This window comes from Trachurus japonicus, chromosome 13 (genome assembly GCF_045865225.1).
Source record: "Trachurus japonicus isolate A0001 chromosome 13, Traja_1.0".
Taxonomy (NCBI): domain Eukaryota; kingdom Metazoa; phylum Chordata; class Actinopteri; order Carangiformes; family Carangidae; genus Trachurus; species Trachurus japonicus.
In genome coordinates this window covers 13,029,049-13,043,737 of record NC_140919.1, presented here as the reverse complement: position 1 = coordinate 13,043,737, position 14,689 = coordinate 13,029,049, and the positions used below count along the sequence as shown (strand labels likewise).

Here is a 14,689-nt window from a genome sequence, read left to right as displayed (position 1 = left end):
TTACCTTGACCCCATTTGTTTTCCTGACCCCCTGGAGGGATCGATGCAAGACAAGTGTAAGACACCCCAGACCATCTGTCACTAGTGGTTTAAAAGCACTTCAGACAGGCTCTGCAGTAAAATACTTCTGCCTGAAAAGCATCTATTTTCTGCATCATTGATTTAGAGTCACAAACGTAAACAGGCAACTCCTGTTGAGCGTCTCCCCCCCCCCCCTTTTTTTGTTTTTTTTACCTCTTCCTCTCCTTTATCTGTCGTGAAGTGGAGTCAGCACCCTGCTCAATTTTTAATCAGTATTTTTTCCTTTTATGGTCGCCGGTGAGGAATTGTGCCGTGGACTGTAATGTGAAGAAGTTGGCCTGTGTCCTGCAGGCATTGGGGGGGTCAGGGGTACATGGGCACACACAATCTATTTTTTTGCTAATTAATCACTTCTTTGCCAGCATCAGTCTTTTATCCAAACATCTCTCTTGATGTCCTGACCTTGTGTCTTCTTTAACAGCTCAAAATAGACTCCAGGTTGTTGTTTCGTGACTTTTTCTTAAATTTCTGAGAACTCGTTTTGGCTCTTTAGGCGGAGACCCCAAATAACCTCGGCTGTAAAACATTGTTTGGTACACAAGATTTCATTTGCTCCATGTCTATGATTGCTCTTTTTTTTCTTTTTTTCTTTTTTACAGTTCTTTCTATAAAACACGACCCCTCCCAAATCTCAAATAGGTCTGTAGGGATTTGTGTGTTATTGCAGTTTCTAGCAAAGATGGAGTTTGCCCCCTTCCCCAACCCAGGCTTTAAGTGAGTTACAGTATCACTGTGTAGAATAACAATATATTGTACATTTCATTCTCTGTGAGCGACTTTTAGGCTTTTGTTTTTCTACACATCAGCTTTTATTTACAACAGAAGAAAATATAAGACATTTAAAAGGGGGGAAAAAAGGTTGTAGGAAGGAAGTGAAGCTGGTAAAGAGCGAGTTGCCTCCTTCTCTTTCAGGTGTACGCTGCATCCAACGTGGAGCTGATCACCAGGACCAGAACTGACCATCTGTCTGACCAGAACAAGAACAAGACAAAAGGCAAGTAGCTCCATTTTCATTTTGAAATCCTTTACTTGTCTGCCAACTGAGCATTAGACGGTAGCTGTGTCCCAATATAGTGAAGGACGTGGCCTTTGAGGGTTCTGTGGCCCTTCTGTCTGCCGGCGCCATTGCGTTGCATAACAAGGTTCTTCTCACAGAGCGACTTTAACAATGCATAACTTTTTCCACAGAAACTTCAGATTTTAAAGTGATACGCCTATACTTTTTTTTCGTGTCTTGCCTCACTCCCGAGTCCATGACCAGCAGATAGACACCATCCTTTTGACTGTGCGTGCAGTAACAAGGGAGATAGAGCCGTATTTTAGCTTAGCTCAAACGCTGGAAGTGTATAGGTAGTGTTAGCCTGCCTCCTACCCAAACCGAAATCAGCAGCTCTAAACTCTGTAAATATATCACTTTATCAAACATTTTTAGGCGAGAAAGTAGCCGTTTAGATCAGCAGTGTGTCGTTAATTTGTCTAAATACCAGCTGTACAATTTTGTTCGGACGAATTTGGCGCTACTCAAGCTAGCCGTTGTGACCAACGCACTTCTGGTTACTTTCACAAAATAAAACACCCATTGCCCTTTACATACAGAAAACCATGACGATAGAATTTGTGCTTTGACTTTGAAATCGGAAGTTAACCTACCCTCGATGTAGCTAGCTTGAACCAAAATAAACCGTCTTTGCTTGAACCCTCCGTTTTGACCAATCTCATCCCGTTACCGGCATTTGACCGCTCAAGATGCCTTACCGGAGAGTTTTGTCAGCTCTGAGACGAAGATCGGTCCGTTTAGAGTTTCTCTGATGACTTGCAGGCTAACACTACCTATGCACTTCCAGCGTTTGAGCTAAGCTAATTAGCTACAGGCGATACAGCTCTATCTCCCTTGTTACTGCACGCACAGTCAAAAGGATGGTGTCTATCTGCTTGTCATGGACTCGGGAGTGAGGCAAGAAACGTAAAAAAAAAAAAAATGTTGCCGTATCCCTTTAAGGCCTGTGGTTGGACAAATACCGTTGAACTGATTAGTGATGTTGTTTGCTGTCACTGCTGGTGTGCAATGAATCCTGGGATATGTCAGGCTATAAGGGATTGAACAGGCGGATCCTCTGAGAAATGTGTTTCTTGGCTGCATTTGAAGGATCCTCTGAAATGGGACACCTTAGTTTCGTTGCCATGATGCAAGTGGCCTTCAACAGCAGCCTCTAAACTAAGGATGCAGCCCCTGAGTTGGGACTTCAGGATGATCGTCCCGTGCAGTTGCATCACAGCTGCAGCAGTTAAATTCCTCCGTTATCGCAGCTGTGCCGCAGCAGCAGCAACTTCCAGCCTAAACGCTGCGACACACACGTCTGATGAAAGAGTCGCTGATGAGTAATCCCTCTCTCACCTGAGCCCGATGAGCTCACCCCGAGGCTCCGGCTATAACAGGCTGTTAGCGTTCACTCGCCGGATCTGTCTCATTTTCTGGTTCAGATCATAAATCAAACAGGATTAGCAGGCTTCCCTCCCCGAATTGTCACTGTCAGGCAGGATCAACCGTCACACGCTCCTCAGAGAGAGAAACCCGCTCTCCCCAGGTCGCATCCCCATCTGCTCCCTGTTAATATGCAGGAGTGAGGTGTTCTTGGAAGCGCTACTGACTCCTGAATGAGTGACTCACTCCGTTTGCCCTCGCCTTGTGATACTTTTCATCAATTTGTTAACGCTGTAGAAAGCTCAAAGTGCTCTGGAAAAAATTAAGAGACCACTTCAAAATGATCAGTTCCTCTGGTTTTACTATTCATAGCTATGTGAACACTTTTGTTTCATTCTATAACCTAATGACAAAATTTCTCCCAAATTGGAAATAAAAATATTGTCATTTAGAGCATTTATTTGCAGAAAATGGCAACAGGTCAAAATATATAAAAAATTCTGGTGTTTTCAGACCTTGTATAGGTAATGCAAAGAAAACAAGTTCATATTCATTTTAAAACAACACAACACTACTTTTTAAACTTAGGAACAGTTTAGAAATCAACATTGGTGGAATAATCCCAATTTTTAATCGCAGTAGTGTTTTTTTTTACTCATTTATAATCTTTCTTCCTCATTAAATATGATTTGGTTCAGGTGATCAGCTAAGTAGAGTGAGGTGTGCTTGTGTTGGAGTTCAATAGACACTGGAATCGATGGCTGCCACACAGAGAAGCTGATTTATTAAGAACATTTTGGAGTAGTGGTCTCTTTATTTTTTCCAGAGCTGTATATCCAAAGACAGACTTGAGTCAAACTGCAGATCAGCTGTCCAAAGGTCAGTGTCGCCGACATAATAACAGTAAGTGATTGCTTTTAGCAGTGGCGGCACAGTCAGTGAGGGACAAGTGCAGCACCAGCACCGTCTGAAAATACAAGACAAACACTAATAAGCTGCTCACATCTGTCATAAGCGAAAGCAGCCGGCTGTTGCTGTTGCTGTTGCTGTTCCCACACACGCTCTAAAAAAAGACGTGCACCTTCACTGTGACTGCTTTTTAAAGAGACTGAAACCGTATGTTCTCCTCAGTCAGCTGCTTCTTTACTGTGAGTGATGGGATCCTACACGAACATGTTATTTTTGGTTCAAGTAAAAACAGTTTTGAGCTTTTCCCACGATACGTACGTTCTTCAGCTTTTCCTAATAATCCGCCCTCTCCTCACTGGGAAGAAAATGAAATGTGCCGTCATGCGCTTTCATGCACCAGTCAGTCACACATCTGGTGACAGTTTGAGGATGGTTTGATCACTGTCAATCCAGCATGATCAAGCTACACCAAGACTGTCATGAAGTTTCAGTTTTTTGCATATTAAATCCTTTATAAATTAAGCCTGAAGATGTTTTTCTTGTAGGTTTAATTGATGAATATTTAACTTTAAGTTTTCAGGCACAATCCAAAGAATCCCAGAAATGTTTAGGGTTTAATAAACTTCTTCAAACACCATGCATTTTCATAACTTGTATTATCATCACGTAGCTGTTGCGTGTCTAACAAATCCCCAACTCAACAGAGATCTCTGTTTTTTTTTAATAAGCATATGCAGCCTAATTGAAAACTTGGAGCATTCCTACATTCAGCTTTTTCATATTGTTAACAGTCTGTTTGCAGTTTGAGTTTTATTTGTCGAAAGAGGGTGTTGAAAAGAAGATTTTTTTGGTTTTTGGTTTTTTTTACTGACTATTTAAAATGCTTTACTTCATTATTCTTGCATAAAAACATATTCCGTCTCACTTCCTTTCAGCTTTGTAAAGTATAGCTTTGCTCATTTCAGCTCACTTTCATAGGACCACAACACAAAAGCTTGATTAAAAATGCGATAACCTATCTTGAGCGAAACAGTGTAGAGCTAAATTTACTCTGCCGACAGATAAGTGAGCCGGAGCGCCACTATCTCTTAATGAATGGGCACCAAGGCTTCAGGTTTTAAGTGATCTGTAGTGAGCATGAACCTGAGGACTGTGAATCCTAACAGGACTGAGACTTTGTATGTGTGTGTAAACAGTGTCTTCTTGGTTCAGCCCATCACTGCTTTCTCTGTGTCTCTGTGTCTCTGGACAGGTGGGAAGACGACTCCACTGCAGAACTTCCTCGGTATTGCGGAGCAACACATGGGGCCGAACAACGGGGTGAGTCACATTTAGATATCCTCAGTTTGGTATAGCAGCACGTTATAATAACTGGTAACACACTATTAAGCATTCTGTAGTTATTAGTAAAGGGATAGTTCAACATTTTGGCAAATTGGCCCATTGCCATAATCCCTATAGTCATCACAGCAGTATGTTCGTTACCTTTAATTGTCGGTGCAAGCTATTTTGAGAACGGCGGAGCAGAGCCGCGAGCTGCTCAGAGCTAATGGGATTTCTTGGTTTCCCTCATCAAACTCATCAAATATACAATCCAACAACTCCACAACGCTCTTGGTGGACAAGTTGTGACCTGCACATTCACCACGCTATGAGATAATAACAGAACGTTACCAGACAGAGTTGTTTTAGTGGTAAATTCATGCAAAACTGCTGATGCGCGTTGCCTTCAGGGGCAGTTTTTCAGCAAGCAGTCTCTGCATTTACCTCTAAAACAACTCTGTTTCGTAACGTTCTGTTATTATCTCATAGCGTGGTGAATGTGCAGCTCACAACTTGTCCACCAGAGCGTTTTGGAGTTGTTGGATTGTGTATTTGATGAGTTTGATGAGGGAAACCAAGAAATCCCATTAGCCTCCGTAGCGTAGCTCTGAGCAGCTTGCGGCTCTGCTCCGCCGTTCTAAGAGTAGCTTGCACCAACAATTAAAGGTAACGAACCTACTGCTATGACTATAGCGATTATGGCAATGGGCCAATTTGCCAAAATGTTGAACTATCCTTTTAAATACTGAATTTATAAAGCGTTCTTCCAACATATATATGCTATTTATAATAAAACATCTATTAACACTCCCACTTAGCATTAGCACAGGTCCAAATCATTGTATGTTTAAGTGCATGAATAAATGTACATGTACTTGCACTTTATAAATGATTCTATGAACCACTGACATCTCCTAAATTACTGCTTTGTAACATATATGATATTAGGTTTTTAAATAATTAATCCATAATTTATTGAGTATGAAACACAGTTTAGATGAGATTATAAATCAAGAGTTAAACGTTTATCGCTGTGTTTGGAAATTACATACTAATTCGTATTAATGTAGGAGGGATGCTTCATAAAAGATGAAGTGTTAACATCACTTTAAAAAAGCTCGATGACAATTAATAAGCTTATTTCAAATATCTTTAAATTGAATTTTTCAGTTGGTTGTGAAAATGTGATACAACTAAAAAACTGATCTGATAAATTAAAAAAACAATTGGTGGTTAATCTGTTTTTTCTGGTTTGCTGAGATGTTTTTTAAGCTATTGGAGGAAGATTTTTCACCAAGTATATAAATATATATATTATACTGTATGTTTGGTGTTGACATTAAACGTGGGCTGCAGAGGTATTTGCAGACATTATTATAATCACTCTGTGAGTAGCTATTATAGTGATAATAGTCATCAGAATCAGCAGTGTGACAATAGTGCTTGTGAGTGAATTATCATCTTCATTATTAGCATGGCGAGCGTGGCCTCGGCGCTCTGCAGACGGACAGCGAGTGTATGAGTCCACTGTGTCAACAAGGAGAGCACGCCGGCAGAGTGAAACAATCACTCAGCCTGCTCTCAAATATTGATTATGTTTTTTAATTTGTTTCTGCTGGAGAACATCGATGACTCATCCCTCCCTCCTACTCCTCTTTTTTTTGTGTTCTGCCTTTTTTTTTTTTTTTTTACTTGCCCCCTCTCCCTCTTTGTTGCCTCTGCTCTTTTCAACTCTCTGGGCCTCTCTGTCGTCTCCCTCCAGACCAGTCTTTTTTCTTTTTTGCAGTTTGATGTTTGCTCCACAGATATTCTTCTTTAAGTGTAAAGCTGTTCTGTAGTTTAGTTTTGATTTTGCCAAACTCAAAACTCTTAAAGTGGCGCTGACTCTAATTATCTGCAGCCAGAAGAAGAAAGTCTTCCCTCCTCTGCTAATGGTGGCCCACCTCCGAGAGATTCACTAAAGTCACGCTCATATGAATATTAGTTATATCAAAATAAAGGTCTCGATGAGCTCTATCCAATGATGCCAAAAAGACCTATCTGAGATCAAACTGTATTGAACAAAGCAACAAAACAATAAAGACCTAACACAAAAGTGTGAGTAATGTTTGGAGCCAGAAGGGCGTAAGTGTAGTTGTTGCCCTTAAACAGCATTCAAAATGGCTGAGAGAACTGCAGACATGGAACTGTCTGAGGCAGAAAGGATTGATTAATATATGAAACAAACTGATGAATCCTGTTTTGAAGAAGTTGAAGATGAGTCAGAGTTGTTTTTGAATGTATGTCCTCACAAGAGTGATGACAGTAAGACAGAATCATGCCTTGAGAGCCTCACTGGGGTCATCATCCCTATGTTCCCCGGGTCCTATGTAGCTGTTTTATGTGTGACTGGGGAACCTTTTTTAGAAAAAGGGTCCTATGTTCCCTGTTTTTCCCTAAAAGGACCAGGGGAACATGCAATTTTTGGTCCCATACCTGCAGTGGAGTTGTGACTTTAAGTGGGAAGTGTAATTGTCCCATTGGTTGGGTTTAGGCAATGAAGAAAGGAGTTGGTTAAGTTTAGTAAAAAGACCAGGTAGAGGCTAGACAGGCCAGATATATAGAGAGAGTCCATCGACCAGCAACAGCGGGGAACATACAGTAGGACCCTTTTAAAATAATGAATGAATGAGTTGAATGAAAATTAATTACTTATTCAAGTGTTATTCAAGTGTTGATTATTCAATCAATTCAATGCATTGTTCAGCAGATACGCCCAATATGTCCATAGAAGACTTGGAAATGTTTGATGCCAAAAAGGCGTATCTGACGGTTTTTTGCCATATTCTTTTTGATTTTAAAATGTTTTAGAACATGTTCATTGTGCTAATATGCCATAAGTCTATTACATAAATACGCATTCATATAAGTATTATGTCTGTGTTTGCAATGTTGTGGTTTAAGGTAAGGACTACAGATGGAAATTAGCTGGGAGCTAAATCTGGTGCAACCATCTTTTCATTTTTTCCTTTAAATGATTAATGTAATTGCACATTGTCCCTTATTAAACTAATAAACTAAGGTTAATGAATACAGTTGATTGAAGTGTGGTCAAAATGTTGTTTTGTCTCTCCTGTAAAGTTTGTCAAAAGCCACTTACAAACTTCCAAGCCCTCGGGTTGATGAGTGAGGGACTAATTAGCACAGTGACCCAACAGATTCATTTACAGTAATGATGTAAAATACTGAAGTAAAAGATGTTGTCATTTGTTCGTAGTTTCAGACCATAGGAACTCTTTCCTCTTTCTCTGGGCTGTTGAAAATGTCAGGAGGTGATAAGAAAACCTTGAAACCCCAGTGGGAGTGGGAGTCTTTTTGTTACAGAGTTTCAGGATCTTTGCGCTTTGTGAAGTCGTCTTTACTTTAAATCTCAATGATTAACAGTCCTTCCCCCTGCAGATTTTTTATCACGAATGAGTAAAAAAAAAAGCCTTTTTGTGCCTGATAACATGTGGTTTATAGCAGGAATGTGAAATCCATTGTGTCCTTTATTATTTACTCTCTGCAGGCCCTGGTGACCCAGATGTCGAGTCCCGCGGTGACCAACCCCGCGGCGCTGACGGCTGAGGAATACTTCAACCCCGGCTTGTCACCGACGCAGAGGGACATCGGCCACCCGTGCCAGCTCACCACCAAGACCCAGAGGTGACACACGCAGGCTGACAGGAGAGAGACACAGACAGACACAGACACACACACACACACAGGCAGACAGACAGACACGCAGACAGGCAGCCATGCATATACAGTGAAGTCGCCAGAGCTGACAAACTGAACAGCAGTGGTGGACAGTAACGGAGTAAATTTACTTGAGTACTGTACTTAAAGCAGAAGTAAGTGATATATTTGTGTTAATATAAGTCTTAAATAGTTATATCTTCCGACAGCAATCACTTACATAGAGTGTTTGGACTGAAACACGGGTCTGTCAGTCACTCTGCTCTGCTCTGAGCCCAGGAGAAAACTTTTCTCGTATCCTACAGTTTTTATCCAATGAGGAGAGAGAACGGCATGCAGGGCTGTGTGTGCAGCCAAGGAACGCCGTGAATGTGGTGACGTAGGGACGAGGACTGTTATGGTGCGTTCAAGGCAACTCGTGTTTTTCCGACCTGTGAAGTCGTACCAGTTCGATCTGGTACGAGTTCACCGGTCGGAAGTTACGAGTGGCCGTTATAGTGACTTTCACAGGTAAAACAGGTCGGAAAAACACGAGTGGGTTGCCTGGAACGCTACAAAGTCGTAAGTTGTGACTTGAAGCTGTAATTTACTGTTTCAAAAGCCTGCCTGGAACGCAGCATTAGCCAAAACGACCGGATCGCTTACTTCTGCTTTAAGTACATATCCAGAGGATATTTGTACTTTACTTGAGTATTAGATTTCTTTGGTACTTATTACTCTTACTTGAATACATTTCCAAGACAAATATTTTTACTTTTACTTGAGTTAATTTCTAGGAAGGCTGAAAAGTAATCGTTACTTTCAGGTCTGCTCTTTTTTTTTTCTTTTCTAAAATACCATTGGACACAAGCTGTGTTTGTCAGAGAAGGAAACCCTAACCCCTAAAAGCAGCACAAAGAGTTAATTCTCAGAAACAAGAGTTAAAAAAGGTCCTTAAATTCATTTAGAAAAAATAATAGTAATTCATTGATGTGAAAAATAAGAAATTTACTCTTACTCTTATTTTTACTTAAAGTAAATTTAAAAGCATGTACTTTTGGATACTTAAGTACCTTTAAAAGCAAGTACTTTTTTACTCTTACTCGAGTAACATGTCGACTGAGCTACTTTTACTTGTAACGGAGTAAATTTTGACCAGTAGTATTTGTACTTTTACTCAAATACTGGGGTCGAGTACTCTGTCCATCTCTGCTGAACACACACACACACACACACACACACACACAGGCAGAGTGAAACCAGCCGTCTGTGACAGCTGACCAGCAGCGCTCCAGAGGTGAAAGACAGACAGGGGAAGTGGGCAACAAACAAACACACACAGAGACGTTGTCACGGCAGCTCAGGAGTAGATTTTTTTTTTTTTTTACAAAACTGGAGGAGACAGACAATTAGAGACAGTCTGTCTCCGCAGTCTGTCACTCCGCTCTGGCTTGGTGACTCATGACAAATCATCTTTACTTCACGATTAAAGAGACATAACAACAGCTACTGTATGAGTGAAGAAACCCGACAGTTTCCCTTCGAGACTGTGAGGACAGGAGAAAAAAAAAAAGACGTGTGAATATGTGAAATCAACACGGGACTTTAGTGCTTTTCTTATTCCCTGTTATATTTATAATGCTACAGTGTCAGATGTTCATATTAAACATGGCCGTGGTTTCAAATTATGAGATAAACGGAAGAAATTTCACTCCAAAAACAGCCGATTCTCCCCAAACAAGTGAATGAAAGTAGGTTTTTTTTTTTTTTTTTTTTTTTTTTAATATTTTTGGCTTTTTGCCTTTATTTGATAGTGATGACAGTAGAGAGAGACAGGAAATGGGGAGGCAGAGAGAGGGGGAATGACACGCAGGAAAGGTCTGCCCGGCCGCTCTACCCACTGCGCCACGCACCGCCCCGAATGAAAGTAGTTTTATAGGCATTTACTGTACTGCACTATATAAATGGAGTGTTATCGCAACATTATTCTTTGGTTTTGAAAGATTAAATCCATCATTATATCACAAAAGAAGCTGGTAATAACCGAAATAGAGACACCCTCCGTTAATCCTTATTAGTGCTGTGAATGTTTGAGCTGCTAACTTTTATATTTCAGATCAAATTCACACTTGAATATGTGCAGATTTGAGAATTTGAAGTTTAGGGTTAGGCACCAACAGACACAAAAATAGCTTCTACCCCTGGGCCATCAGACTTATTAACCACAGCAACCAGTCAAAATAACCCTGCACCACTGCACTAAACCACTTTGAAGCACTTTCTTAATATTAATGTGCAATGTATTTATTCTTACCAGTTCTATTGATAATACTGATTGAGGATGTCCTTTACATGTCCTTTTTAGTCTTTTTTTGGTCCTTTTTAGCCCTGGAATAGATGTGGCACCACAAATCTCGTTGCACTTTGTTTGTTGCAATGACAATAAAGGCTATTTGAAATTGATATTCTCTTCAATCTGGTAGAATTTGATATTGGTACTGCTAAAATTTCCAGTTATTTGGCTTTTTATTTTGCTGTCCATCCAAAAAAGCACTGTGAAACCAAGGCAAAGTGCAGTATCTGCAGCTGATACCAAGGCAAAAGTGCAGTATCTGCCATAAAATGGTCAAAATTGGTCAGAAAGACAAACTACAAAATACATTTAATTCAGTCCACCTTTATCTAATCAATTATAGACTTGGTAGTTATTCATAATTTGATGCTTAAACCTGACAATGAAAAACACAAAAAGTTGTTTTTCTCAGTTTGGCATTTTTACAGATACTGCACTTTGCCTTTGTAGGGCAGAGCTGATGTGCTGTTTAACAGGCAGCATGAGACAAATAAAGATTTTTTTTTTTGGAAGTGTGAATCATGAATAACTACTCCCAGAATAAATATAAAGATGATATTTTTTTTGTAATACAGCTGGTTTTATTGGTGTTCGGTGTCATGCCCATCAGTCTCGTCTCTCCTCCACCTGCCAACTCTCCGTCCCTCTAACTGACTGTCGGCCCGTCACTCCCATTGTTCACCAGCACTTAACCAGTTAACGCACGCTGTACCGTCCACGGTACGGCTCCAGAAGGTGGCGCTAGCATCAATTACTCCCGAACATTTTTAACAGCAGCCCTTAAGCATATATATTCATGTTATACATTGTTAGAAAGCTTAGATCGCCCCGATCAATTCAAGACCACCCATGATTTTTTTGGTTGCTCACAGCCCTAACAGGATTAGCAGTTAGGTCGGCTAGCCGCTAAGCTCAAACGTATGATGCGTACATAACTTATCAAGTCTTCCCTTTATCCACAGCTGATCTACAAGCGACCATCCCCCCCTTATGACACAGAGACCGTTTTGTTACAGCTTGCCAAGTACCCATGCGTTGTGAAATATGAAATCTGTTTTCCTTCTAACCGAAGTATTTTTCCTCAATAAGACCATGTGTTTAGTCCAATGCGTAACGTAATACACGCGGATCAAAAACAAAAACCGGCCGCCGTTTACCAGCATTTTACGAGTTGCAAAACGGCGATCTGTGACTACATGTGACCTGGAATGTTTACATCCCGTGAGGGGCTTTCCTGCTTCAAACACACCAACGCAGTAGCCAATCGGTGGCGAGGATGGGCCGGACATGTCTCGAAAGCCAATGAGGAACACGTGACGATGAGACTGACAACGTGACTTTGATTGACAGCTGCTTGAGCCAATGCAAATTGTCCGTGAAAGAAGCAGATAACCTTTTAGCCAATAGTCTGAGGTTTTCAACGGTGTATGACACTACGCCATCACGTTTGGTTGCTGATAAACAAACCCTGTGTAATCCGACGTGCGTGCCACCCCGCTCCGCCGCATAGAAAATACCCAATGCAGATAGGTGTAATAGTTCTATATAATCCCCCACTGCTTTTAGGGGTGCGCCCTCTACTCAGCGCGCCAGGAGTTTTAGCGGGTTGTATTTTTTTATGTTTCTTTTGGTCTTTTGAACTTGAAATTTGGACTGCAGGAAGCCAAAGACCTGGTGGCTGTGGCCTAATTGTGTCTATAGCCTCTGAGAGGTCCCTGAATGTCTGTACCCATGTCATTCTATAAGCAAACCTATGGGCGGGGAAAACAATTTTAATCATTCTAACCTTTGCCATTTTTGTCAGTAAAGTGTCACAGAATCAAAAAAAACACCTTAACTAGTATCCTGAAAGTGTTAACCTTTACAATGATACCAGGCACATCTCTGAATCTTAAACTATGTGGGATCTGTGCTGCTCACAACTTGGGCATGGCGTTATGGCAAAAAACATGAAAAATAGGGGCGTGCATTAAGAGGTTAATATAAATTGACAGAGCATCACGGGGATGAAGTTGTCGGAGATGCAGAGCTGCCTCTCGATCCTGTGCTCATTATCGACAAGTTAAAATATAAGCATTGATTTGGCTCAATTTAAACAGGACTCAGCGGCTTGTGGACACACTCAGTTAGCTGATGTAATCAATGCCTTTGTGTTGCTTTGGCAAAAGACCTAATTGCTTGAATGAGAGCATAAATTGCTTCAATTAAATGCTGAAGTCAGAATAGTACTTGGTCCTTTTTTTATCAACAAACTCTTCCTATGTTACTGTCCAGATAATCAGAGTGTTCACAGATTGTGTGTGTGTGTTATGTGTGTGTTTCCAGGTTTAAAGCCAAGTTGTGGTTGTGCGAGTCCCATCCTCTGTCCCTGGCAGAACAAGTGGTGCCTATCATCGATCTCATGGCGATCTCCAACGCCCTCTTCGCCAAGCTGCGTGACTTCATCACTCTGCGCTTGCCGCCTGGTTTCCCCGTCAAGATCGGTGAGCGCTGCGAGAGAGAGTGAGATGGATGGAGGGATGATGGGATGATGGGAGGGAAGGAGGGAGGTGGAAATGATGACGGCTTTAAATGAAAGGGGATGATGGGAGGTTAATGAGCAGATACAAAGACGGATGGAAAGAATTGGACAGAAATGAGGGAAAATTTGACCACTAACAGTAAGAGACGTGAAGCAAGGACACGCATCGTTAAGACAAAGACACGGTTAACAGATAAGCAGTGGCGGGCACAGACTTTTTGAAGGGCAGGGGTGAAAAGGAAAAAAAAGGGCACACAGTACAGTATAGCGCGTCCTCGCCACTGAAGAGGGCACTTTAGCACACATTTTGTCTCCGAGAGGACACTTTAGCATGCGTTTTGGTTCCTAGAGGACACTTTAGCACACGTTTTGGCTCCTAGAGGGCACTTTAGCACACGTTTTGGCTCCTAGAGGACACTTTAGCACACGTTTTGGCTCCTAGAGGACACTTTAGCACACATTTTGGCTCCTAGAGGACACTTTAGCACACGTTTTGGCTCCTAGAGGACACTTTAGCACGCGTTTTGGCTCCTAGAGGACACTTTAGCACCATGAGGACACTTTAGCACACATTTTGGCTCCTAGAGGACACTTTAGCACACATTTTGGCTCCTAGAGGACACTTTAGCACGCGTTTTGGTTCCTAGAGGACACTTTAGCACACGTTTTGGCCCCCATGAGGACACTTTAGCACACGTTTTGGCTCCTAGAGGACACTTTAGCACACGTTTTGGCCCCCATGAGGACACTTTAGCACGCGTTTTGGCTCCTTGAGGACACTTTAGCACACGTTTTGGCCCCCATGAGGACACTTTAGCACACGTTTTGGTTCCTAGAGGACACTTTAGCACACGTTTTGGCCCCCATGAGGACACTTTAGCACACGTTTTGGCACCCATGAGGGCACTTTAGCACACGTTTTGGCTCCTAGAGGACACTTTAGCACGCGTTTTGGCTCCTAGAGGACACTTTAGCACACATTTTGGCTCCTAGAGGACACTTTAGCACACATTTTGGCTCCTAGAGGACACTTTAGCACGCGTTTTGGTTCCTAGAGGACACTTTAGCACACGTTTTGGCCCCCATGAGGACACTTTAGCACACGTTTTGGCTCCTAGAGGACACTTTAGCACACATTTTGGCTCCTAGAGGACACTTTAGCACGCGTTTTGGTTCCTAGAGGACACTTTAGCACACGTTTTGGCCCCCATGAGGACACTTTAGCACACGTTTTGGCTCCTAGAGGACACTTTAGCACACGTTTTGGCCCCCATGAGGACACTTTAGCACACGTTTTGGCACCCATGAGGGCACTTTAGCACGCGTTTTGGCTCCTTGAGGACACTTTAGCACACGTTTTGGCCCCCATGAGGACACTTTAGCA

At 41.8% G+C, this 14,689-nt stretch overlaps 1 protein-coding gene across 2 annotated transcripts in view; it reads left to right on the top strand.

The window, feature by feature from the left end:
- The window catches only part of ankrd13b (ankyrin repeat domain 13B), a 66,631-nt gene that overhangs the window by 39,084 nt on the left and 12,858 nt on the right, over positions 1-14,689 (top strand). For both annotated transcript variants that reach the window (XM_085794869.1, XM_085794870.1), the window contains exons 8-11: positions 994-1,075; positions 4,665-4,732; positions 8,283-8,419; positions 13,110-13,267. In XM_085794869.1, the coding sequence (XP_085650995.1) occupies positions 994-1,075; positions 4,665-4,732; positions 8,283-8,419; positions 13,110-13,267 (445 nt within the window). The remainder of the gene's footprint in view (positions 1-993; positions 1,076-4,664; positions 4,733-8,282; positions 8,420-13,109; positions 13,268-14,689) is intronic.